The sequence below is a fragment of the Zalophus californianus genome, chromosome 6 (genome assembly GCF_009762305.2).
Source record: "Zalophus californianus isolate mZalCal1 chromosome 6, mZalCal1.pri.v2, whole genome shotgun sequence".
NCBI lineage: Eukaryota > Metazoa > Chordata > Mammalia > Carnivora > Otariidae > Zalophus > Zalophus californianus.
In genome coordinates, this window is record NC_045600.1 from 24,691,714 (window position 1) to 24,714,537 (window position 22,824).

General features: G+C 51.4%; 2 protein-coding genes across 7 annotated transcripts in view; one reads left to right on the top strand and one right to left on the bottom strand.

Annotated features, from left to right (window-relative positions):
• Positions 1-8,030, top strand: part of TMED8 (transmembrane p24 trafficking protein family member 8) — a 40,483-nt gene extending 32,453 nt beyond the window's left edge. Inside the window, exon 6 of the mRNA XM_027569192.1 lies at positions 526-8,030. Coding sequence (XP_027424993.1) covers positions 526-743 — 218 coding nt within the window. The 3' untranslated portion in view covers positions 744-8,030. The remainder of the gene's footprint in view (positions 1-525) is intronic.
• A 1,677-nt stretch (positions 8,031-9,707) lies between these two features.
• GSTZ1 (glutathione S-transferase zeta 1) lies at positions 9,708-22,780 on the bottom strand. Of its 6 annotated transcripts, none has more exons than XM_027570017.2 (9): positions 22,614-22,780; positions 19,799-19,850; positions 18,032-18,099; positions 17,439-17,519; positions 16,972-17,097; positions 15,488-15,566; positions 14,879-14,931; positions 14,343-14,392; positions 9,708-13,540 (listed from the first exon to the last, which is right to left on the bottom strand). In XM_027570017.2, the coding sequence occupies exons 4-9, from the start codon at positions 17,487-17,489 to the stop codon at positions 13,414-13,416; spliced, it is 486 nt and encodes a 161-aa protein (XP_027425818.2). In that variant the 5' UTR covers positions 17,490-17,519; positions 18,032-18,099; positions 19,799-19,850; positions 22,614-22,780; the 3' UTR covers positions 9,708-13,413. The 6 variants fall into 6 exon arrangements, with proteins under 6 accessions (XP_027425818.2, XP_027425816.2, XP_027425813.2 ...); XM_027570015.2 differs by lacking the exon at positions 22,614-22,780 and adding an exon at positions 20,386-20,471; XM_027570012.2 differs by lacking the exon at positions 22,614-22,780 and adding an exon at positions 20,103-20,310.
• Positions 22,781-22,824: the final 44 nt, after the last annotated feature.

The following is a 22,824-nucleotide window of genomic DNA, read 5'->3' on the forward strand; positions in this document are numbered from 1 at the left end:
TGTCTGCCCTGGAGTCTTGGGATTGAGCCCCACATCAGGCTTCCTGCTCAGCAGGGAGTCTTCTTCTCCCCCCACCCTTTGTGTGCTCTCTCCCATTCTGCTTTCTCTCTCTCTCTTTCAAATAAATAAATTTAAAAAGAAATCTAAAATAAATAATAAAATAATGATCTTTTCTCCCCCTTGGAAATGTCCAGACACTTCTGGAACTAGGTAAGTGTAACTAAGGCTAAGTCATTGTTTCTCAGTGGAGACTTTACCGGCCTTTGGGGTGGAATGCTTCTTTGCTGAGCAGGTACTATCCTGATGTTAAGTGCTCCTGGACACTTGGGTACCAAATGCCAATATCACCCACTAGTTGCTGTGATGGTCAAAAGGCCAGCAGACATTTCCAAGCTCCTGTAGGAGGGCAAGAGCATCTCCCTGGCTAAAAGCCCCCAAGTCACCTGGTCCATTCTTTTACCCTGAGGTCGGACTTATTCTTTCTCTGAAGTCCTATCCAAACACCATGCCATTTTGCTCACACAGACCCTGTCCCAGTTGGCGATGTGGAGAGAGGCTCCAGGAGCTCCCTTCGAGGTCGTTATGGGGAGGTCATGCCTGTGTACCGGCGGGACAGCCACCGAGACGTGCAGGCCGGCAGCCACGACTACCCTGGTGAGGGCATCTACCTGCTCAAGTTTGACAACTCCTACTCCCTGCTCCGCAACAAGACTCTCTACTTCCACATCTACTACACTAGCTGAAGGCCGCTGGGACAGAAGGCAGGCGGGCGCTTGCTGGCTGGGGCAGGCTGCCGGCTGGCGTCTCTTCTGGATAGGCAAGAGCTAAAAGTTGAGCGTGAGGCTCCTGACCCTCACGTCCTGCCTGGCATGCCTGACTGTTGACCCCACGTAGCTTTTCCCCCTTCCTGGCTTCCGCAGATGGTGGTGTAGTGCCCCTGTCTGTGGTCCCTGACTCACACTCCTCTTGCTTCAGACTCCAGCCAAAGTCCCTCTGAAGGAGCCCGTCAGGCAAAAGCCTACAGGGAGGTTGGGTGTTATCTTGTAAAATTAGGTCTGTTTGGGTCCAAGGGATTATGGCAGTTGCTGCTCTCTCCTCTCCCCGAGCCTTTATTGCAGATGTGCTCAGCGGTACCCGCTTTTCACCTTTTGAAAGTGCTGGAGGAGGAAAAGTGCGTTGTCTGCGAAGGAGCCCAGCCTCTTGGATGGAGAAAGCTCTGTCCAGCCTCGCACCACTGCCGTCTTCCCGCCTGCTGGTTCTTCGTGGTCTGTAGTGCAGGCTGGGAGCCCTCACTGCCTTTGGGGGGGTGGCACTGGTCCCGATTTTTCGACGCTGCCTCTTGCCCTCCTCTTGCCTTTCCCCACATCTGTGTCCGGGCCCTTACAGCAAGAACATCCGTGCCGTCTAAAGTGGTGATCACGTGATCTACCGTCTGGGGGGATGAGCACCTCCAGCACTTCCTGCTTCAAGAGGTCGAGGCCCATAGCCAGGGTGCTGGTGGGTACAGCGGAAAGGGTGGGAAGTAGGTACTGGATTGATCTCAGCATCCACATCTTCGACAGTCAAGTGTTACTGCAGTACTTTTTTTGTGTAATCAAAGAAGAAGGGGTATAATCTGAGCGAGAAGCTTAAAAAAATACAACACTCCTGATTCCCCACCACTCTTTTCTATCTTTAGGGTAGGAGTGTTATGTAGAAATTTGGCTTCAGAACCAATTGGAGTTCCAGAATTTCTGGATGTAGGTTTCTTGCACTGAGAGCTTAAAGCTTTTGGAGTTCAAAGTCTCTTAGAAAAGGAAATGAAGCTTCACTGTGGCTGCTGATTGGAGCTGTTCTTTAGCAGGCCAAAGCTGGCATTTCCCCCTGACTGCCTTTCCCACTGTATTAGCCCTGAGGCCTGGAGTGCCGGGGGTGGGGGGCTATAATCAGTGGTCGCCAGAGCAGCAGGCCAGGGCCTCGGGCAGAGAGGGGACCACTGTGGTTGTCTGTGCCTCCTTGTTTCTTATTCCCTGTGTTGAGTCTGTTGCTGCCTTAGAATTTTGAGGAATAATTCGATTTATTTATTACCTTATTTATTTTTTAGCACATTTCATTTTGCCTTTGAAACAGTTTCCATCTGTTTCTTAGAAGGCTTCTGTCTGCTCTGAGCCATTGAGGCCACCTCTCCTGTGGTGTCAGATGACGATTTTAGGAAACGTTAGGAAGTGACAATGTTCCCTTCCCGCGGTCAGTCCTGGGATGCTTTGGGGAGGAATCTGCCCTTCTGAGATAGATGATGCCATCTTGCCCCGGCACTCTTTGTGACGGATTCTAGGCCGTGAGGGACCCAGCCCAATCGCCCAGGGTGGAGTACAGAGGAACTGACTTGCCGATCAGGGATATGGTATGATCCTGGGATTTCAGAGCCCTACTCTGAGGAGTCATCTTCTTCATGACGGTTCCTTTGGCTCATTCCTTCCTTGTCCAGGTGTCTCACGCCAAGCTTCTCCCCACTGCAGGAGCAGGAACTTGAAGACCAGGGTCCCTCACGGTAGTTCTGTACCATTGGTGTCCCAGAGCAAAGGGCCAGACAGCCTGCATTTTCTGCTCCCCTGGGAGCAGAGCCCCAAGTAGGATAGAATGCTGTGGACTGAGCCACATCTTACCTCTATTATTCTATATTTCAGTGCATTTTGTAGAGGATGACACTGGTCAAAATGCATCTACCTTGTAAGAAATGAGAAATTATTCTAGTGACTGTCTGTTTGGGCTGCGACAAGCAAACTCGCTGCGTATGATGTCATCATCAGATAAGCTGAGTGAGCACTCTTTCGGCACCGAAGTTGAATCACGCCTTAGCGAAGTGAGGATAATCCTTATAAAAGAATTTTCTACTGAGCTGTTCTCTAGTCAGCTCAAGCCTTGTTTATTGGTCCTGTTTATTATTAACTTCTGACTTTCTCTTATAAGAGAGCTGTCAGGCCATAGCAAGCTCCCTGGGACAACACTTTGTTTATTTTTTGCCGTGAGATGCTCTGTACTTATTTTCTTTGGCATCCTGATCCTGGTGCATCGGGGAAGTTGAAGGGGCCCATTCCCATCACCTCTGTGTGCCTCTTACTGTCTGGGCACTTTTGAAGTCCTGGACGTGGTTACATTTCATCCTGCACTGGCGTGTCTTTGTCCCATTAGCACAAAATGGCTAAAAGAAGGTATTGTCCATATCTGATTCATTCCCTTTTCTCCTATTAAACTTCTGAAATCATCACACTTGAGGGACCAAATATTACTTGTGGAAGCACACGTAATTAGTGAGAATTTCACAGCCCAGCAAATCCCTTCCTTAATCTCTCCCTATCCAAGTGTATAGAACCAGACAATGAAATCAAAGCCATCTGTCTCACCCTGTTCTCCAGAGCACAAATAAATACTAACCAACAGTCCGAAGAGAGTGCTTTGTCGTGGGAGAGAGATTGAAATTCTCTACACAGAGCGGCTGGCTTCTTAAAGTTCTTCACTTTGTTTAGCTTTGCCACTCTGTTGGGGCTTTTAGAAAGGAAGACTATTTAAAGTGTTAATTTTTTCTAACATTTTATCATGAAAAATGTCCAGCAAAGAGAGAACCTAAAAGAAGTAGATAGTAAACACCCCTAGGTATACCCACCACATAGGTTTTAAAATTATAAATTGCCAATTAAAACAAAAATGATTCTCCCATTCTGTTCCTTTTGACAAGTGTCCAATTAAAGTGTGTTCCCTGCACAGACATCAGCTCTCCTGTGTCACAGGGCCCCTGGTTTTTTAGCAGATTTGTTTCCTTCAGCATGAGTTACTTGGGAGGTGGTCCTCCCTCATTTAAAAAAAAAAGTGTTTCTAGATCTCCAGCTTTCAAAAACTTATGCTGTATTTCCCCTTCCCTCAGGCCAGAGCTGCACTCTTTTCTGCTCTGACTGGCACGGTGGAGGGAGGGGAACCATGAGGCTGCTCTGGAAGGACTTCAGTCTTTTGCCTTACAACAGGGCCTCAGGCCTCCGGAGTTCAAACTCAATCCTCAGACAATGAATAGCTTGATAATGGAAGTAGGTAACAACTTGAAATAAGGCCATTCTTCTTCATCTTTTTTTAAAATAATTAATGCACTTTAAAAAGATTTTTGTTATTTAAGAAAGGAAATCTCAGACTTTTTAAAAGTACATATTGCCCCTTATGTGTATATGAAAGTGTTAAATCTGAGAGTACTCTGTCTTATATTAACCAGTGGGATTAGATATTATTGTAAAACCAGTTATAGAAAATATCTGAGTTTAGATTTTTTTTTTTAAAGATTTTATTTATTTGACACAGAGAGAGACAGCGAGAGAGGGAACACAAGCATGGGGAGTGGCAGAGGGAGAAGCAGGCTCTCCGCAAAGCAGGGAGCCTGATGTGGGGCCCTGATCCCAGGACCCTGCGAACATGACCTGAGCCGAAGGCAGACGCTCAACGACTGAGCCACCCAGGCACCCCTGAGTTTAGATGTTTTTGATGAGCCCTACCAAGTTCCTCTTCAAAAGAATTGGGCGAAACCCAAATCCTAAAGTCTGTGTCTTTATTTTTTAAGACCATTTTTCTGCAAAAAGCTGCCTTTTAACCCCAAAGTATGTCATTCTAAGGTATGGAGTTGAGTGACCTTACCGTTTACATAAAGGACTATTCTTTTAGTGGAGGGTGAGAGAGGGGCGGGAATGAAATAGTTTGTGCAGCTTGAGGACTGCCTTTTAAAACTGATAGTAAGGGAAAAAAAAACAGAATAAAATGAGGGGAAGAGAGATAAGCTGTCAAATGTGTCCTGGAATTTTGCTCATATCCCAATTTTGTTAGTTCTTTGGTCTGTATTTCATTAGTTGGAATTCTTCTTTAAGCCAGAAGCCTTGCTGGTTCTCATTGTGCTTGTTGGAGAAACCCCAACCCCCTTTGCTGTCTCTTCCAACAGGAGCGACTTCAGGAATCTTTTTGAGTAGGTCTCCTCTGCTAAGTGTAATCGCCTGACCCGAGGCTGCATTCCTCTCCGTATTCTCTGGGGCTTAGAGTCTAGTGCCATGCAAAAGGGTGGTGAGGCTAGCACGAGGCTGGGAGGGGGTGCAGCTGTGGCCCTGCAGCCCCAGTTGGTTTTGACTGGGGCCAAGAAAGGGATGAAATCAGTTAATTTTTACCAAAATCACAGAAGGGCCTCAAGCCACAAGCTGTGCCCCTCTAGGCTGACCTCCCTGTGAGGTGTAGGACTCACCGCCTTCTGCATTCTTTGTGGGATGGTCATACACACAGCAGTAAATGGAATAGTTTGTTCTCCCTTTTAAGAGCTTCCATTTAGAATTTCTCCTGAGCCTAAAGGGTCCACATCAACCTCTTTTAGTCTCTTTCCACCTGGCTAAAAGTGTAGAATTCCTGGAAACCTGAATTTGCTGGAAAAGGGAAGAGCACCATCCCTATAGAATCTCAGTGGTTGAAAAGAGTTGGAAGGTGAGTTTGTCTGAAGGAGGGTCATTTCTTTTATTGTGAGCGGTAGCACATTCAGGGATTTATGCTCTTTTGAGAGCAAGTCATTGTATTCATTGTGTGTTGGATTGTGCTTAGGGAGCCATGATGCATGATTCTTTGGGAAGTGAGTAGGGAATGGGTGTCTAAAACCAATCACAAGCCAGGTGCTTCCGTGCAACCCTGTCTGTGGTGAGTATCTTTATGGCCAAAGTCCCAGTCTTCATGCGCACGGAATCCTGTTCCTGGGCCCTCCTTCCCATACAACTGAGAGATAAAGAGGGACTAGGCTCCCTCCCATTTCTCTCTGATGTCTTGATTATTTGCCATATTGTTTGGCATTGGCAGCATGGTATCTAAGGCCTCTGCTTACCTGATTAATCAGAATTAAATAACAGTATTTACTGAGAGGATAAGGCAATCAGCTTCGGTTGGAAGTAGGACTGGGGAGGGATTGTGACCTATAGTCCCATATTGGGATAGCTGGGCGACTTGTGTAGGACTGTCCAGTCATCAGTTGGAACTCTTGTGAACCTTACCAAGTGAATTAAGAGGCTATGTCGGTGAGATACTGATGAAGACAGCAAAGTATTATGAGTTGAGTAGTAAATAGAGCAAGCCCTCCATCTATGGGAACGATAGTCTCTCACAGGCTAGAAAGGCAATTATAATGTGAGTTTGCAGCTCCTCAGTGTTCTTAGAAGTAGAAGAACCACCTGGAAGTTGGTTCCTGGTGGCCGCTTTCCAGGAAAAGGGGAGGCACCCCCCAAAAAATGCTTTGGCTCAGTGGGTACCTGGTCATGGTGTCACCCCTTTGCTCTGTCTAACCCATCCAGCACCTGTGAGCACTCCTTTGACATCTACCCAGTTATTAGATTCTGAGGTTAGGGTAGGATTTGGGACCCAAAGGGTGAGAGAAACTTTGCTAAGTATCGTGTGGCCAGATTTTGGAAATCACCGCTCCCTCTGAAGTGTTACATTACCCCTGCCTGAACCACGAAGGCCACATAAAGCCCCTGCTGTTTGAATCTCTTGTCATTAAGCTAAGAAAACCCAGATGCCCGAAGCCTTGTGATAGGGTTCATTTACAAATAGTCATTCCCTCAAAACCTAAGTCCAAAAGTAAGTAAGATGCTGGCTTTGAAATTTTGTGGTCCTGGGCACTGGTTTGAACCCATGATCTGATTACCATTATATGAACTTTGATTTCTTTTAGGCCCCAGGCATGTGGACCAGAGTTAATTTCATGGCTCTTCTTTACCCTGACACTTGAGGAGAAGGTGTCCCAGAAATCTAGATATACAGGCTTTATTAAATTCCATAGTTTTCTGTCCTTTTAAGTACTTATCTAAGGGTCAAATAATATACGTGAAATGACTTTCAGGGGACAAAGTGCATTTTCTAAAAGTTCTGATATAGGGTCATGAACAAGTCTAGAGTTTAGGTTTGGAATATTCTAGTATATTAGGGTTCCAGAAGAGCCCTTAGCTAACAGTCAGCTTTAGGAGTTCTCTTCCTGAACTCACTTCTTCACTCAGGTTTGATATCTCTCCGTCTAAAACGTTCCTTGTTATTGCTGTTGTTGATTTTTAGGTTCAGGCCAAGAATCGCGTGGAAAACATTATCTTAATTCCTTTTCTCATGTCCTAATTAGTATATTTTACTAAGAAATTCCACATTAAAAACTCTACTGACATCCATATCTGAGATTATTGTCCCATAGGTGAAGTTGTTTTTATTTAATCAAGTTGAATTATTTGCATCTAGCCATGTTCAAGAGCAAGTAAAGTCTAGACAAAGCAATCCTGTAACCCATGACTCTGGCATACCCATTTTCCCTTAGTGATGGGAAGCGTTTTGAGATTCTCAGGAGAAAGTTGCTTTGTAATCAAAGTGATGGATTATGAGAAAGCCAGACTTTGGGTAAGGATACTTGGGATAGAGGGAGGTGCTTGCAGATTTCCTAAACAATGTCATGCCATTTAGCTTGTATTTCTGAAAGGCCTGCTTTGGTGCCATGCACTGAGATCTATCAGTTGATTGAAAGATGATTATGCTTTCTTGGCAAATATCTAAGCAATTGGCAACCACAAAGGCATTCTTTCCTTATTGTTCTCTATCATGCATTGGCGCTGATGTTACAGAAAGGGATTTGGAAGGGAAACAGTCTCACTGTCTTTTCTTTAAAGTGCAGAAATAGCCCAACAAGTCATTTATTGCAGTCATCTTATGTTACGTGTCCCCTGAGAAATGCTGTCAACATTTCCTATGATTTCTAAGAGCTCTGTACCAAACTGTCATTCATGGTTTTGTCCTGCTGAGTGGTTTTTCCTTTAAAATACCTTCTCCTACTGCCCTGTGGCACTGATTGTGTTGCTGTGATACCCAGATGATTCCTGAGCTCTGGTTCTTGAATAGCTCAGTTCTTGTGTTTTTCTCTTATGTAACAGTTTTGTGATGCTTTTGTGCATTTCTTTGTCTTCTCTTCCAGGTTTTGAAATCTGTCCTAAATAAACTTTTTCACTATGCACCTGAAATGTGAGTTCTATCTTAATGAACCTGACTTATATTTTATATTTTTTATTCATCTCTGCATTCCTCCTAGAGGAAAGGTATTCCGTCAATCTATATGAATTGTTCTGTAATTTATTTATTGATTATAAAAATTGAAGAAAAATTAACAAGAAAAAAATTGAGACAGATTAATGACAGATCTTTCAACTGTGTTTAAATTCATGGCAGAGTGTTACGAACTGGGAACTGGGTTCGGCCCAAGGGCAAAAAAAGTGGGTTTAGAGCAATGATCACTAAACAGAACATTTTAGAGTTTAAGCAGTATCTAGTTTCCAGTGATGCTCATTTTCCAATGAACTTCCTGTGTTCAAGTTTGGAACTGGTACAGTGAACACCAGGGTAATCATGTACACAGTCAGGGTGATATTAATTCAGTCTATTTTCATTTCAGAAATGACACCCTAAGATGTCTTAGACATCTCTTAAAATGCTGCCTGTGCACATATCTGGCATTTATTACAAAATGAGAAAGACTCCTAATCTGAGCAGGAAGGGTACCATTGACATCTTTTCTTCAGTGATACCTGTGGTTCTATGACAAGCCTGTTGGATCTTTCTCTGCCTTCCTTTGCAACATAGTTTAGAGGCTGTTGTATAAAGGAGGAAGGGATTGGAAATAATCGTGAGTTAAATAAATATAATCTGCCCACCAAACTACAGCACAACCAGTAAAGAGCCCAGGCAGACTGCATGGAGCTAGGGGTCTTTAATGAGTTATGTTTGGGTATGCTGAATGTAGTATGTCACCGTTAACACATAACATATTGAAAGTCACTTTATTTATTTTTAAAGAATTTAAGTACTCTCAAGGCCCCTGGGTGGCTCAGTCGTTAAGCGTCTGCCTTAGGCTCAGGTCATGATCCCAGGGTCCTGGGATCAAGCCCTGCATTGGGCTCCCTGCTTCTCCCTCTCCCACTCCCCCTGCTTTGTGTTCGCTCTCTCACTATATCTCTCTCTGTCAAATAAATAAAATCTTAAAAAAGAAAAAAGAATTTCTCTGCACTCTATGTGGGGCCTGAACTCACAACCCCAAGATCAAGAGTTGCACGCTCCACTGACTGAGCCAGCCAGGTGCCCCATATTGAAGGTTATTTTTTAACTTTTAAAGATACTACTCTCAGGGCGCCTGGGTGGCTCAGTCGGTTAAGTGTCCGACTCTTGATTTTGGCTCAGGTTATGATCTCGGGGTCGTGATCTTGAGTCCCGCTTCAGACTCCGTGCTGGGCCCAGAGGCTGTTTGAGATTCTCTGCCTCTCCCTTTCTCTCTGCCCCTCCCCCTGTTCTCTCTCTCAATAAATAAAATCTTAAAAAAAAAGAAGGGCAGTCCTGTCATTTCATTGACCCTGACATAGCTCGGGATTACATTCAGTCTGATGTGCTTTAACCTACGAGGTTCTGGCTAAACTCAACAGCCATGTTAGTTCACATATTCTCCCAAAGTGGAATGATGCCTGCTGGTGACTTTGGAATCAAGAACTAAATAAGTTATGTCTAAAAGTTAGGAGGGGCCGATACAATGAGTCCTTACGAGTATGTGTATCCACCGGCATGTTCAGTAAGCTTAACTACTTTCCTTAATGGATGTGTATTTTTTTTAAGATTTTATTTATTCATTTGAGACACAGAGATACAGAGAGAGAGCATGAGAAGGGGGAGGGCAGAAGGAGAGGGAGAAGCAGGCTCCCCGCAGAGCAGGGAGCCTGATGTGGGGCTCCATCTCAGGACCCCGAGATCACAACCCGAGCTGAAGGCAGACGCTCAACCATCTGAGCCACCCAGGTGCCCTAATGGATATGTATTTTGCTTTGGAACAAAATCCTGTATGTTTTGCTTTGTGCTCAAGTATTTCCCGGCAGCTTCTCCTTCCTGTTTTCATCCTTCTGAAGTATTTGCCAGGACTTCCTACCTCTATAGTGGTGAAAAACCCTTTGCACCTAATTAGCAGTATCAGGCCACTCCAGCATCTGCCCGTCATCCCCTGTGGCCACTCCTCTTGTGGTTGCAGATCAGGTCTCCCTGTGACCTCCGACATCCAGAGTCAAGGATCTGACAACTGAGGTGGGAATGAAGGACTTGACTTTTACCGCCCACTCAGCCTGTAGAGAGAAGCCCCTATTGGAAAATGTCCCCAAAATAGGTGATGGTTTTGAACTGAGCAATACCTCTGACCCCTGAAGACAAGAACTTAGTTGCAGACATAAGGAAGTCACAGAAGAGGTAGTTTTCAAAGCCCTTTAGAGAAGTCTAATTATTGCTAAGCCTTGGAGCCATTCGATCTGACCAGTCTTAGCACTTAGGGAAATATTTGCTCCTTCATGATCTTCTAGGGCCCCCCAAAGAGGAGAGACATTCCAGGAGGGGGGGTTGCCAGCCATGGCTGTACAGGGACGGGTTTCTATCTAACAAGCGCTTAAGGAGCAAGGCTAGTCCCCTTGCATGGCACGGGGGGAACGGGGGGGTCGGGAGTGCAGCCCTAGAGGTGCTCGAGGGAACTCTGCTCTCATGTAGGGAAGATGGTTTCGAAATGCTGCATTCTCTTACTCCCTAGAGCACAGCTGAGTTCCTCTAGGAATAAAGAGAGTTCTCCTGTCTCCCATATATCCAGCCACAGGTCCCCAGAGGAGGGTTCCCAATGAGGACGGCTGAAGCCAGGAAAGTCTCGGGTCTCCACACCCCTCAACAGCAGGTCAGCTGCCCATGCTGGTGACCCGGACTCCTCGGAGGGCCCAGGGCTGGAACACAGAGTGACAGCCTCATTCTGACTCAAAACTGCAAGCCCCTAAACCAGACCACTCTCCTTTCTCATATACTCTGGTCCTCTGTGCATCCAAAGCCCCTCTCCACACTCCTTTTCCACCCCTCAGTTTACCCTGAGCTGGTGGCTCCCCGGGCCTGCCTTGCAGCCCCCCAGTTCCATCACTTCCTCACAGGCCTGGTCCGCCAAAAGCTGCGGGAGACACCCAGAGTCGTTGTAGGCCCTGGAGAGCCCAGGCACTCTTCCTCAGGTCTGGGTGAAGAAGGTGGCAGGGGTGGTCCCCAGCCCTGGGCCTAAGACCAGCTTGTGGTGCTACCAGCTGTGTGGAGAGCTCCCGAGGTTTAGGTTCTAGCTTTAAAACACAAAAATTTCCTTTACTGAAACATCATGAGGTAGGATGGATGGGCCACTGTCCTAAAGCCAGTGCAGCCGAGAGCCACAAAGGTTTAGTCACTCCCTCTGAGTGGTGCAGAGGATCGATGTGGGGTGCTTGCAGGAACCCAGCACGTTCCAGGTGAGTCACCTCAGAGGAGCCCAAGATGAGTTTCTCTGGCTTGAACACATTTCTGTTTTTGTGGGGTAAGGTCAGGTTTGTCTGAGTTTGGGGGTGGGGTGGGGTCCAGGGAAAGTCAGCTAGAAAGGAGAGCCTCAGAAATGGGACTCCAAGGATCTCTGCTGAGCCCAGAGGAAACCCCCCAACATGGGTTCTCTCTCCTCCCATCTACCCACAGCTGATTTTCAATTTACATCTGAATATACCAGAAAAGTCCTGTTGAACTAGAGGACCAGAACTATGGAGAAAAATATGTGAAGTGAGTTTTGTGCAACAGATGAGGGATGGTTTCTAGAATGTTTTGACAACAGGCTGTATCACCTCTTTACCTGGTTTAGATTTCCTTACAATCCATTAGGCTTTTGCCACCAGTTTCAGGATGGCTGATAGAGTCCCAGGTTAAACGAGTTAATACTCTCATAGTATCCAGGAGCAGACCTGAGCCGAAATACGGCAACTCTTAGAAGTCATTTTGGATCAGACAGACAAGCAGACAGGTAACAGACTAACCATGCTGAGTGGGAGAGTTCCAAGGGGCCAAGGAAATTTCCCAGGGTAAGTGAGGGACAGGAGTTCAAGAAGAGCAACGGCCACGTCTGCCACATTCCCAGTCACAAAGCCACACGTTCCAGCTCCCAGGTGGGGAAGTCACCGGGGAAGGCTCACTGCAAGCTGGTGTCTTTAAAATCTATGGGGACTTTAATCACCTTCAACTCCAAATGTCTAAATCAGGTGCGAGTCCTGATCCCAGCGCTGAGGAGATCAGTCTCTTGAGTCAAGGTTTCCTGGACAGAGCGCAGGGGGGGAGCTTTACCCAGCCGCGCAAGCCTGGAGTAAGTGGACGGAAAGATGGCGGCAGGGCAGGGGGAGCCACCGAGTCTCCAACACTGCTGTGTCTCACGGAACGCCCTGTGCTTTTTTCTCTGCCAGGACCAGCGCGTCTCAGGAACAAGAGTGGCCCATTTTGGTCATTCTAAAGCCTAGAACCCAAGTTCAGGAAAGAAAGGCCACAAAGGAGCCCGGGAGGTTGGGAGCACTAGGTGCCCTGGGGTCGGGGCTGAAGAAAAGGGACTCATGGCTGAGAGTGGTGGCTTCCATGTGAGCCAGACACATCTACCTGAACTCACTGTTGAAGCCTTAGCCATGCAGGGGAAATGAAATCTCAGGTACAGGACATAAAAGTCATCTTGTTCCACTCCCAGAAGGTATCTCATCTCAAGGCAAGCTGCTAGCTGCGTGGGGTCCGGAGCCAGCCTGGGCAGTGGCGGGTCACGCTGACCATGGAGGAGCCTGCCTCTGATTCCCAGGGCCCTTCATGACTGTATTTATTCCAAGGGCCTACTCCTAGGGCTGTTCTGGGTTGAGGGCGCCAGCTTCCCCCTCCGTGCTCCAGTGGGCCACTTCCTGGTACCCTTCTAGCCCTGCAAACTCAGCTGGTCACAAAATGCTTCCTTTCCTGCCGCTTCTGTCTGTTCTCTTCTGGATCTGGTCTGCTTCTCTCTGGCAGGCTTTTGGACTTTTTTCTCTCCTGGCCCAGATGCAGGGGGATTCCAGCTAGGAAGAGTGTTCATCTTCTGGAATGCAGCTCAGCCTTAACTGTACAACCTGGAGGCCTGGGCTTCAGTTTAATTATCAAATTTCAGCGTGGGCATTCTCTGGAGTCAGGTACAGCTGTGGGCATGGGAAGAGGCGCGCCGGCTCCCTTATGTCTCTTTGCCAAGCCCACCAAGCATTTTAGGCTACATTCTCACCTCACCTTCACGACTGCCCCACGACATAGATGACCGGTGATGTTCCTGCCTCCCTCCCTCCCAGGATCCTCTCCCCCATGCCACCCGCACTGGACAGATGAGGGCACTGAGGCACAAGGAGGTTCAGTGGGAAGGCAGATCCAGGGCTATAGTCCAAGTTCAAGGAGTTCAGGTCTCCTGCTTCTCCAGTTAGGGCTTGCTTGTTGCCAGGCCTGTTCAGCATCCCCCTCAGCTTCTGCTCCTGCACCCTCTCCCTGCCCCCTCACCCATGGGGCACAGCTGGGGAGCTAGGCCCGCAGCTCAGGCGGTGTGTCTGGCTGCCGGCAGGGGTGAGACACTTGGAAAGCCTCCAAGGCCAGCAGCGTCTTGTTGATGCGGCTGATGGTAGGGTAGGGAGTGAGATCCACCTTGAACCTGTGGCAGGGCAGAGAACACCTGTCTAACACCATCTCGACACCAGGTCTGCCGGGGCACAGGGAGACTGCCCTGGGGGCGGCGAGGGCCGCACAGAGGCCGGCTGGATGAGGCCCTGGGGGCTGGCCAGGGAAGGGCCAGAAGTTGTCCAGCCATATGGGGGCCTGATTCACAGGCAGCCTTGGGGATGGGTGGGTCTCATGCAGGATGGCCTAGCATCTCTGTTGGCTACTGCTCGAATTCCAAGTAAAGGCGATTCATTGAGAACCTACTACATGTAAGGCACAGGGCTCGCCATTTACATACACAGATAATCTCTCCACCCATGTCATAAGCTTCTCAGGGGCAGCGAATGTGGCATAACATCTCCGTGTCCCAACGGTGCCTGGTGTGATGCCTTCCAGAGAGGTATTCTCTCATGCCTCACCGAAGGGCTGATGGAGGACAGCAGAGGAGAGCTCCCTGCCAGGCACGGACACGGCACGTCGGGGGGAGCAGACTCTTGGGGTGGTTTCTTCTAGGGGTGTCCACCAGATGAGCCACCAGCTCTTAAGAGCAGACGCTAGACAGTATCAGAGGGACTGTGATGGGCATGGGAGGGGGCGTTCCACTGAGGTCCTCCGCCTGGCTCTTCCAGGCCACAGGAGCCGGGGAGGCCTGGCCCAGGGGGGCTCCTTGGCCAGTCTGGGAGAGTCTCTGCGTGAGGGGCTTTCCCAGTAGCTGAAGTTAGGGCCTGACTGTGGGAGGAGGCTTGAGGGGAGGAACCAGGCGGAAGAGGGAGGATGGAGGGGCTCTGTCTTACCTTTCAGCGTTTGCCACCTGAGGCACTAAGCAGAGATCAGCCATGGACACCTGAAAGAGGGTTGGGGGGTCTGCCTCAGGGTGTGTGCCCTGGACTCACAGGCTGGCCTGGCTGTGTCCACTGGGGCGCCAGCCCCTGGCATTCCTGTCTGCTTCTGGCTCCTCCACCCCATCCCCCCTGCCCCACCTCTCTCTTCTTCCCCCTCCCTGGGCCTGTCTGGGTCTGTCCCCAGAGCTGCTGTGCTTCTCCCAGGCCAGGTTCCAGTTGTCCTGACAACCAAGTCTGTGGGTGGCCAGAGAAGGTTGGACTGTCTCAGTGGATCTTACCACGCTTGTTAAAAACCACCATCATAGGCACTTACTGAGGGCTCCCAGCAGGGAGGAGACAACTCAGGATGAGGTAGGGGGGCCCTGGAACCAGAATTATGACCTTGGTCCCTCTCCCCACCCCCACGCCTCCTCCAGAAGCTCTCTGACCTGCCCCTGCCCTGGGGGTGGAGGGAGAAGGCTCCTGTGCGAAGGCCTGGGAGGGCTTACCTCGTCTCCCACACAGTACTTCCCCGCTGTGCTCCGCAGGATCTGCTCCAGAGCTGTGGGGAGGCCACGAGAATCATCTTACTCTGGGCGCAGAATGGACCTCGGCCCCCACAGTTCTGAAATGGGCAGCTATCTGAGTGACCGGCTGGGGCATGTGGGCTCAAGGGAATGTGCCAACCACATCTGGAGAGAGTTCATGGGGGTGTGGGGACAGATGATGTTTCCCTGGGCTCCTCAAGCCCAGCTGTCCTGCCCTCCCCGAGAAGGGACAAGGCTGGCCACTGGCCGAGGCAGCAGCTCTCCCACGGATGGGCCGGCATGTTACTGGTCTTCGGTTCCTGGCTGGGGTGGGCAGTGAGGCCAAGGGTGGACCTTCCTGCTCCAAGGGGTTGTGGGCCTCGGGGCTGAGGTTCCCAGAAGTGCCCGAGGTTGAGGCCAGGTCTGGATGCCATCCAGCCCTACTACCTCCTCAGCCCTACGCCCCTACCCTCACCCATGCCATGGTCAAGAGCAAAGGGCCTGGGAGGCTGAGTCAGAGGCCCAGGGCCCTAGGCACAAGGGCCATTTCTCTGAGTGGTCACAGGGCAGCCTGCAGGGGGAAGGACTCACCGTTGAAGCCAGAGCGCATGACCTTCTGGGCCCAGGTCAGCTGGTTCTCTTGTCCTACTTGCTTCAGGACGGACAGGTTCTACGCAACCAAGGATAAGCTATGACTGGCTTTGGGAGCCAGGCTGGGCCTGACCCCCAGCCAAGCCCCCTCAGGGCAGCTCGGTTCCCACCCACCCCTGGCTGTCCATCTGTCCTCTCCTGGGCTCCATGAGCCCCCTCTCCCCATCAGGGCACTGGGAGGGGGTGAGTGATCCCAGCAGCCACCTTCTCGGGTTGCTTGAATGGACCCTGTGGTCTGGAAGCTTGTGGCCCCGGCAGAGATGCGCAAGGGTCGGGGCACAGGGCGCTGCCATGGCTTTAAGGTGTGTGGCCATGACCTGAGGCCCATCTCCCCTGCATCCAATGCGTCTCCCTTACATGGCTCCTCATGAGGAGAGCGAGTGTGTGTGTGTGTGTGTGTGTGTGTGCGTGCGCACACACACGGGCACAGCACAGGGGTGGGGCTTGGATGGAGGAGGAGCATAGGACTGGCTTCCAGGAGATCTGGACTCTGGTTCCATCCTTACAACCCTGGAACCATTTCACTTCTTTTTTTTTTTTTTTAAGATTTTATTTATTTACTTGACAGAGAGAGAGAGAGAGCAAGAAAGGGAATACAAGCCGGGGGAGTGGGAGAGGGAGAAGCAGACTCCCTGCCGAGCAGGGAGCCCGATGCGGGGCTCGATCCCAGGACCCTGGGATCATGACCTGAGCCGAAGGCAGACGCTTAACGGCTGAGCCACCCAGGCGCCCTGAGCCATTTCACTTCTGAGCTTTGGCTTCCTCATCTGTAAAATGGGGCTGTCCGTCTGCCCCAACCTCCTTTGTTAAATAGGACAAGGTAACTCGGGTATGGGGGTCCAGTGCACAGTCAGAGGGCCCGGGCCCTGGTGCTTACCCTGCCATACTTAGCTGAATGACTCTGCAAAGTCCCTCCACATTTCTGGGGTGATTTCCTCATTTGCAAAGTCAGGGGTTAACACAGATGAACTGTTTGAATACTTATTATTATTATTATTATTATTATTACCAGTGAAAACTTCAAAAAATAAAATCTGTTGAGACTCTCAATCTAGAACACAGAACAGATGAGAGGGAGGCTGTTCCGGTTAAAGGCGGGGGTGGGCCTGGGCTATGCTGTTCTGCCTCCCCCGCTGCCACTTGGCCTCACCCCTCCCCAAGCACTTCTGGACTAGTCCTTGGAAAACCTGGGGCTCTTCAGAATGCGGCTGGGGACCCAGCAGGGGAAATAGTTTCTGGGATCCCTTACCCCTCTGCCACATGGTCTAGGTCTAAGCCGCTGAGAATTCCTCCTGTGCTCCCGCCACCCCCATTCCCAAGCTGGGTGCCCCACTTTGGCACCTCACACTCCGCGTGTCTAAAGGTAAGAGCACATGGGGGGAGGCATGCAAGAGGTGTGCAGGGGTGCAAGTCCAGAGCCACACCTGCAGAGGCTGGATGCCACTGGCAATGACATCGGAAATCACGCGCACCTGGGCCCTCCTCTTCGGGTCCTGCGGCAGGAGGCGTGGAGTGGGCCGAGTTTCCTCCAGGTACTCAATGATGGCCAGCTGTTTGGAGGGGAGCAGTGAGGCATGGGGAGGGCATGCAGACCCCTGGACCACAGTGACAGGGCCAGCAAGCTCCTCCTCGCCCTCCTCAGCTGGAGCCCATGAAGCCAAAACTCCCCCAGGGAGGAGCTCTTCTTGGACCCCCGTCCTGCAGAACTTAGTTCCCTAGAGGCTAGAGTCTCCCCTCGCTTCCCCAAACCACCTGGCAACCTTCCTCCCTCTGGCAATAACTTATCATGTCCCTACTAAGGGCCAGGCGCTTGGCCACCCAAACAAGGGCTGTGAGGGCCTCTCGCTCAGGGCACCGCTCTCACCAGGGGCCTCCCAGACCCTGCACTCACTGACTGGCCAATGGTGATTCCGTCAATCTTCAGGGCCGGCACCTGCTGCATTGGATTCAGTGCCTGGAATTCTTCAGAGAACTGTGGAGACAAGGAACTGATGAGCAAGGTAGCCTGGCCCAAGTTGGCTAGAGCAGAACCAAGCCAGCAGGAAGACCCCAGGCCTGCGGCCCACCTGCACTTCCCTCCCCTGGGGAAGGCCCTGGCTCCAGAGAGATGCCTAGGGGATCCATGCCGTATCCCCAAATCCAGTGGCTGCTGAGCTCCAGGATTCACCCCAATGGCCTGGCTATGTGTTTTTCCCTGTACCTCACACTGTGGCCATCAGGGCACGTCCAGAGGGCCCAGCATGGGGCAAGGACCCACTCGCTGCCCACTATCCTGGGGTCAGGCACCGAGAGACCAGGCTGTGGCATGGGGCCTGGAACCTGGGCCCTTCCCATGGCTCCTCGTGCTGCACAGCCTGCCCCCCTTACTCCCACTGGGAGAGCCGGCAGGTTCACCTCTTGGCGGGGCAGAAATCTGCACCCTCTGCTGGGTCCCTCTCCAAGACTTCCCCCTCCCACATCGTGGCCTACGGGCGGTCTCCTTACCTGCTGTCCCCCATCCTTTATGAGGTTGATAGGTACGGTCTCGTAGTCGATGCTTTTCAAGGCCAGAGCTACGAGAGACAGCAGAGTCAGGGGACAGCTTCTGGCTCGACGTGAGGCTGCCGAGGGAGGCTCCTTTCTCCACGCTGCTAGGTGATCAAGGCCCAGCCTGGCCTTGCCCCGTCTCTCCAGCTTCCCGAGTCACCACCCATTCCCCACTTCAGGTCTCTGACGCTCCGGCTCTCTTGCCCCTGAACTCTCAGAGCCTTACTCTCCACACCCCGCACCCCAGGCATGTGCCCGGGCAGCCTAGGAGCTCCTGGAGGGCAGCAGGGAAGTGTCCTGATTACCTCTGCCCCCCTCCAGGGCCGTAAACAGGGGCGAGCAGGGCTTATTTGTTGGAGACTTGCAACTGTTCCCTCATGAAGGCGTCCAGGGGCCAAGGAAAGGTGCTCAGGTGACCACAAAGTGCACACACAAGCAGGTGACACCTGCTAGAGAAGGATCCCACTCTCATCTGTTTTCTCTGTCCTGAGTTGTCGACTACCGATTCCAAGCAGAGCATCAGGGCTCTCTGGTGGTCTCACAGCATCTGCTGTCACTCCCAGGGAGATTTCCTCTCTCTGCCCTTGGATCATTTTCCCTGGTCAACCAAGTAAGATTGTGTGTGTGTATACATGCAGACAGGCACTGAAACATAGGGATGGCTGGTCTCAGGTGAAGGCAAAGGAGCGAGGGAGGAGGAGACGTGTCGCAGGCTGAAGAGAGCCTGGGAGACGCGCGGCCACTCCTCAGCACTGGTCAGCCCCACTGTGGACAAGTGGCCAGGCCCACGCGGGCCCTGCAGAGACAGCACTCCAGTGGCTCCCGTCTGGCCAGCTAGGGCAGAGGCCCTGGGCCCAGGGGAGGTGTCTTCTCAGAGGAATGTGTCCTCTGGCACCCCAGTGCGCTTGCCTACTGATTCCAGCAAATACCAAGTGACGGTGGGGTGGGGGAGGGTCATGGTGGATGGCTTCCCGGTGAGGGCCAGACTCCTGGAGGCAGACTGCTTGGGTTCAGATTCCATCACATTTGCTAGATGTGTGGCCTTGGGCAAGGAGCTTAATGAATTAATGAGCCCCTGTCCCTCAGTCTCCCCATCTGACAGGCAGCATAGTGCAGTAGTTAAGAACACGGACTCTGGAGTCAGACTAGCTGTTCGAATTCCATCTCGGCCTCTTGCTAGCTCCATAGTCTTGGGCAAGTCATTTAACGTCCCCATGCCTCAGTTTCCTCACTTGTACAATGGGGACAATAATGATCCCTCCCTCCTAGGGTTGCCAAGGTTTCAATGCAATGATGTACATAAAAACACTCAGCATGGTTTTCCCTCAGTATGAGCGATGCCTATGATCTTTGCCAAGCGCTGTGTCAAGCTGGGGCTACACCGGAGGGCCCCACGTTCTGCTTCCTCAAAGCCTCTGGGGTTGACATGGGCCAGTTCTGTTTAATGTGCCAGATGAAATAAGATCAGAACTGAGCAAGGCCAGCTGTTCCGGGCCAGTTACCAAGCACCTCTGGGTTTTGTGAGCCTGCTTCCCGCGTGGCTGCCAAGTGGCTTTGGAGAGCAGTGCGGGAGACCTTCCTGCCACCCCCGCCCTTTGCTGGACTTCCTCGGTGGAGGTGCCCTGTCTGGCAGAAGACCCCCGCGTCCCTGGCCAGCTTGTCACTCAGGGCTCTTTCTACCCCCATCCCCTCCCGCTGCGCTCTTGCCGGAGGCCCAGCTCTTACCGATTCGAACTCTCCATGAGCAGGAGCTCCGGAAATAGGAGTAGAGGATGGGCTGAGGAGACAGGATAAGGATGCCCGTTAACCCATGCTCGTGGGGTCCCCTGCCCCTGGAGCCCACTGGCCTCAGCCAGGGAGCTTCCCATCCTGCCAGGCCTCCTTCCATACCTCAGGCCGACTCAGAGCTCTCTGGGTCAGAGGCCTTGGGAGTTATGTGGGGTCCCTCAGCTCCAAACTGTGCCGTCACACATCCCCGAGGTCCAAGGGGCCCCCAAAGGGGCAGCCAGCCTGCAAGTGCCCTCCTTACCTTGCCAGACTCAGTCATGGCGTCGTGGTGACCCTTGGCCTCTCAGGGAATGTCCCCTCTCCCAGAACTTGCAGAGTAGGGGGAGGAACCCTGAAGGGGGTGGATCCCATGAGCCAATGGGGAAGCTGGGCGAGACAAGCTTCAGGGAAACTTTGACTCTGGTCAGAAAGGGCGTCTCTTTCCAACTTGGGGGAAGCCTTTTCTGTTCCTGGTGGAGCCAGGTTTGGTGTCCTGGTTTTGAAGCAGTAGTTCACGTGGTTCAGTGGGCTGAGAGCTGGCGTACCTGGGGTCTGGTCCCAGGGCAGGAACCAGCTCTACATGATCTTGGGCAGATCCCTGCCTTCTCTACTCTCTAGTCTTTTCTCCCTCATCTGTAAAACAAAGGGTTGCCTTAAAATGACAGCTGAATTCCTCCCAGCAGTGACAGAAAGACCAGGAATTCTAGTTTTTTGATGCTTTGGTGCCCATCTCTTTCAGCCCACCACCCACCAGTCCTCCAGGTTCTCAGCTGGTCTCACAAAAATAGCTGTGGGATATGCCCATTGACTCCAAAGCTGAGGTCACAAGAGGACAACCCACAGTGTTCTGTTTTGGTCTACTTGTACTTAAAAATGTTTCAACTGGCTGCCAACATTAAAAAATCAGGATGTTTCATATACAAATCCTACTGTCTGTTTTTTCTTAAAAAGATCTAGAGACAGTAGTCTTGGGTTCCTGAGTAGGAACAACTGATAAGAGACAATTAACAGCCCCCTTCAGTCAGGGCACACCCTCTGACCTGCCATGTGCCCTACCCGGCCCTCTTCTCTCATCTTTGTTATTGAGGCGCTGAAGGAGGCTGAGTGTGTGACCTCTAATCTAAAGTTTAAGACACTCAAGGTTAACCTCCCCCATGCTTCTTGAGTGATCAGCATTTCAAAGCAGGGCCCAGGATGGAGTTGTCAGTAATTAGCTCTCATGAATCTCTGGGGAGACATATGTGTATCCATATGATTAGGGAGAGAGAACACAACAGAATTTCTAGATCATCCCTGTCTACCATCCCTCCGACTACAGACATTTCACACAAGTTCCCTCTGCCTTCTGCACCCGTCAGCACACCAAACTGCTCTGTGACCCTGCCTTCACCATCCCTGAACTACCAATTCTGTCTTCTAGGTGGGCAGAGGCACAGTGGGAACCTAGGCCCTCCCAGGTTGGTTTCCAGGCCTAGGAGTTCCAGCCTGCCTGTACTCAAGGCACCTTTTGTGGGGAAAGTAAAGATGGTCCAGGTATGGAGAGCAGGTGATGGACAGCAGGTGTCTTTGGAAGGGGAGGAGTTAGGAGGCCAAAATTAGATATGTCCTATTCAGAGGTACATCCCTGTCCTTACCTGGTCAGGGCCATCAGGGAGGGACTGCTGGCGAGGGATGGGACCATTAGAGAGCCTCAGCCATTAGCTTAGAATCCCTGGAGAAATGCCTTACCGAATTACTGTATGTTCCATCTTGACCTGTACTAAGGGTGACCACAGAGTCACTGTGAATGCCACTGTTCTCCAGTGTCCTACTTATGGGCCATCAGGAAAAATAACAGAGAGCAGTTTCTGCTCTTCCTCCTACCAGTGATAACTATATAAACTATCCCGTGTTCCTTTTTGCACTTGTAGAGCCAAGTTTTAAGCCCAAATAAAGTATTCATCTCATCACCACTCCTGGAGGAAGTTTGTTTCCAATTCAAATATGGATTCTGACCACTCTAGCAGGTTTTATTTTAAAACCATTTCTCACGAATCGTTTTGAAAGACTCCTAAAATGCCATTTGGGAGGGGGAGGGCTATACCTTATTAAGGTGATGCTATATTCCACCCGATGTGCCTGACATCTTCCTTGGTGGTTCTCAAACTTGAATAAGACCTTAAAAGGCTCATGGGGGTGCTTATTAAGCATGCAGATTCTTGGGTCCCTTCCCCCAAAGATGACCCCGGGGCTCTGGGCCGGGCCGGGGAGTGCAGCCTGAACCCGGGAAGTTCCCCTGGTGACGGCGATGACTTAAAGTGCTATTGGCTCCCCTCGCCCCAGGAGCTCTCTCAAAGTGCAAACCACCCGGTAAGGCCCTACGCTAACAGGACCCGTCGGGCCGACTGGCCGGGAAAGAGCATGCGGGGCTATACGGAAGAGGGAGGCAAGGGACGACGTCTGGAAAGCCTAACAGAGAGGACTGTGAAAGACAGGTGAAGCGCGAGGGTACAGCGACTCCACAGCGCCCTGCACACGCCGCGAACGCGAGCCGTCGGCGGCCCAAACCTCCCTGGACTACAAGCCCCAGCGGGCAGCGGGCAGCGGGCACCGCGCAGGCGCAGAGCGGGGGCCGCGAGGCGCTCTGCATGCCGGGAGTTGTGCGTTATGGAAGCCGCGAGACGGGGCGAGCGGCGCACCTTTGACCCCCGCGCCCCTGGGTTTCTCAGTGTTCCTCAGTAAGCGCCCCCTCCCCGGACGTGCGGCACAGACCTTCCCCGCTTGCATCTCGCACCTCCGGCCACTCCTCTTCCAGGGCCGGAGACTTCGCGCCTGGGACTCTCCGACTCGTCGCGGACTGAGGCCCAGTGAGGCCCCGACACGTCAGAACCAGCGCTTCCGTCGTGGTAAAGCGAGGGGTTGGACTAGAACGATCTTTGAGGTCTTGTCTGGCTCGCCCCGCCCTGCCGCCCCGCCCCCCCTCCCGAAGCTGCTGGGAGTTGCAG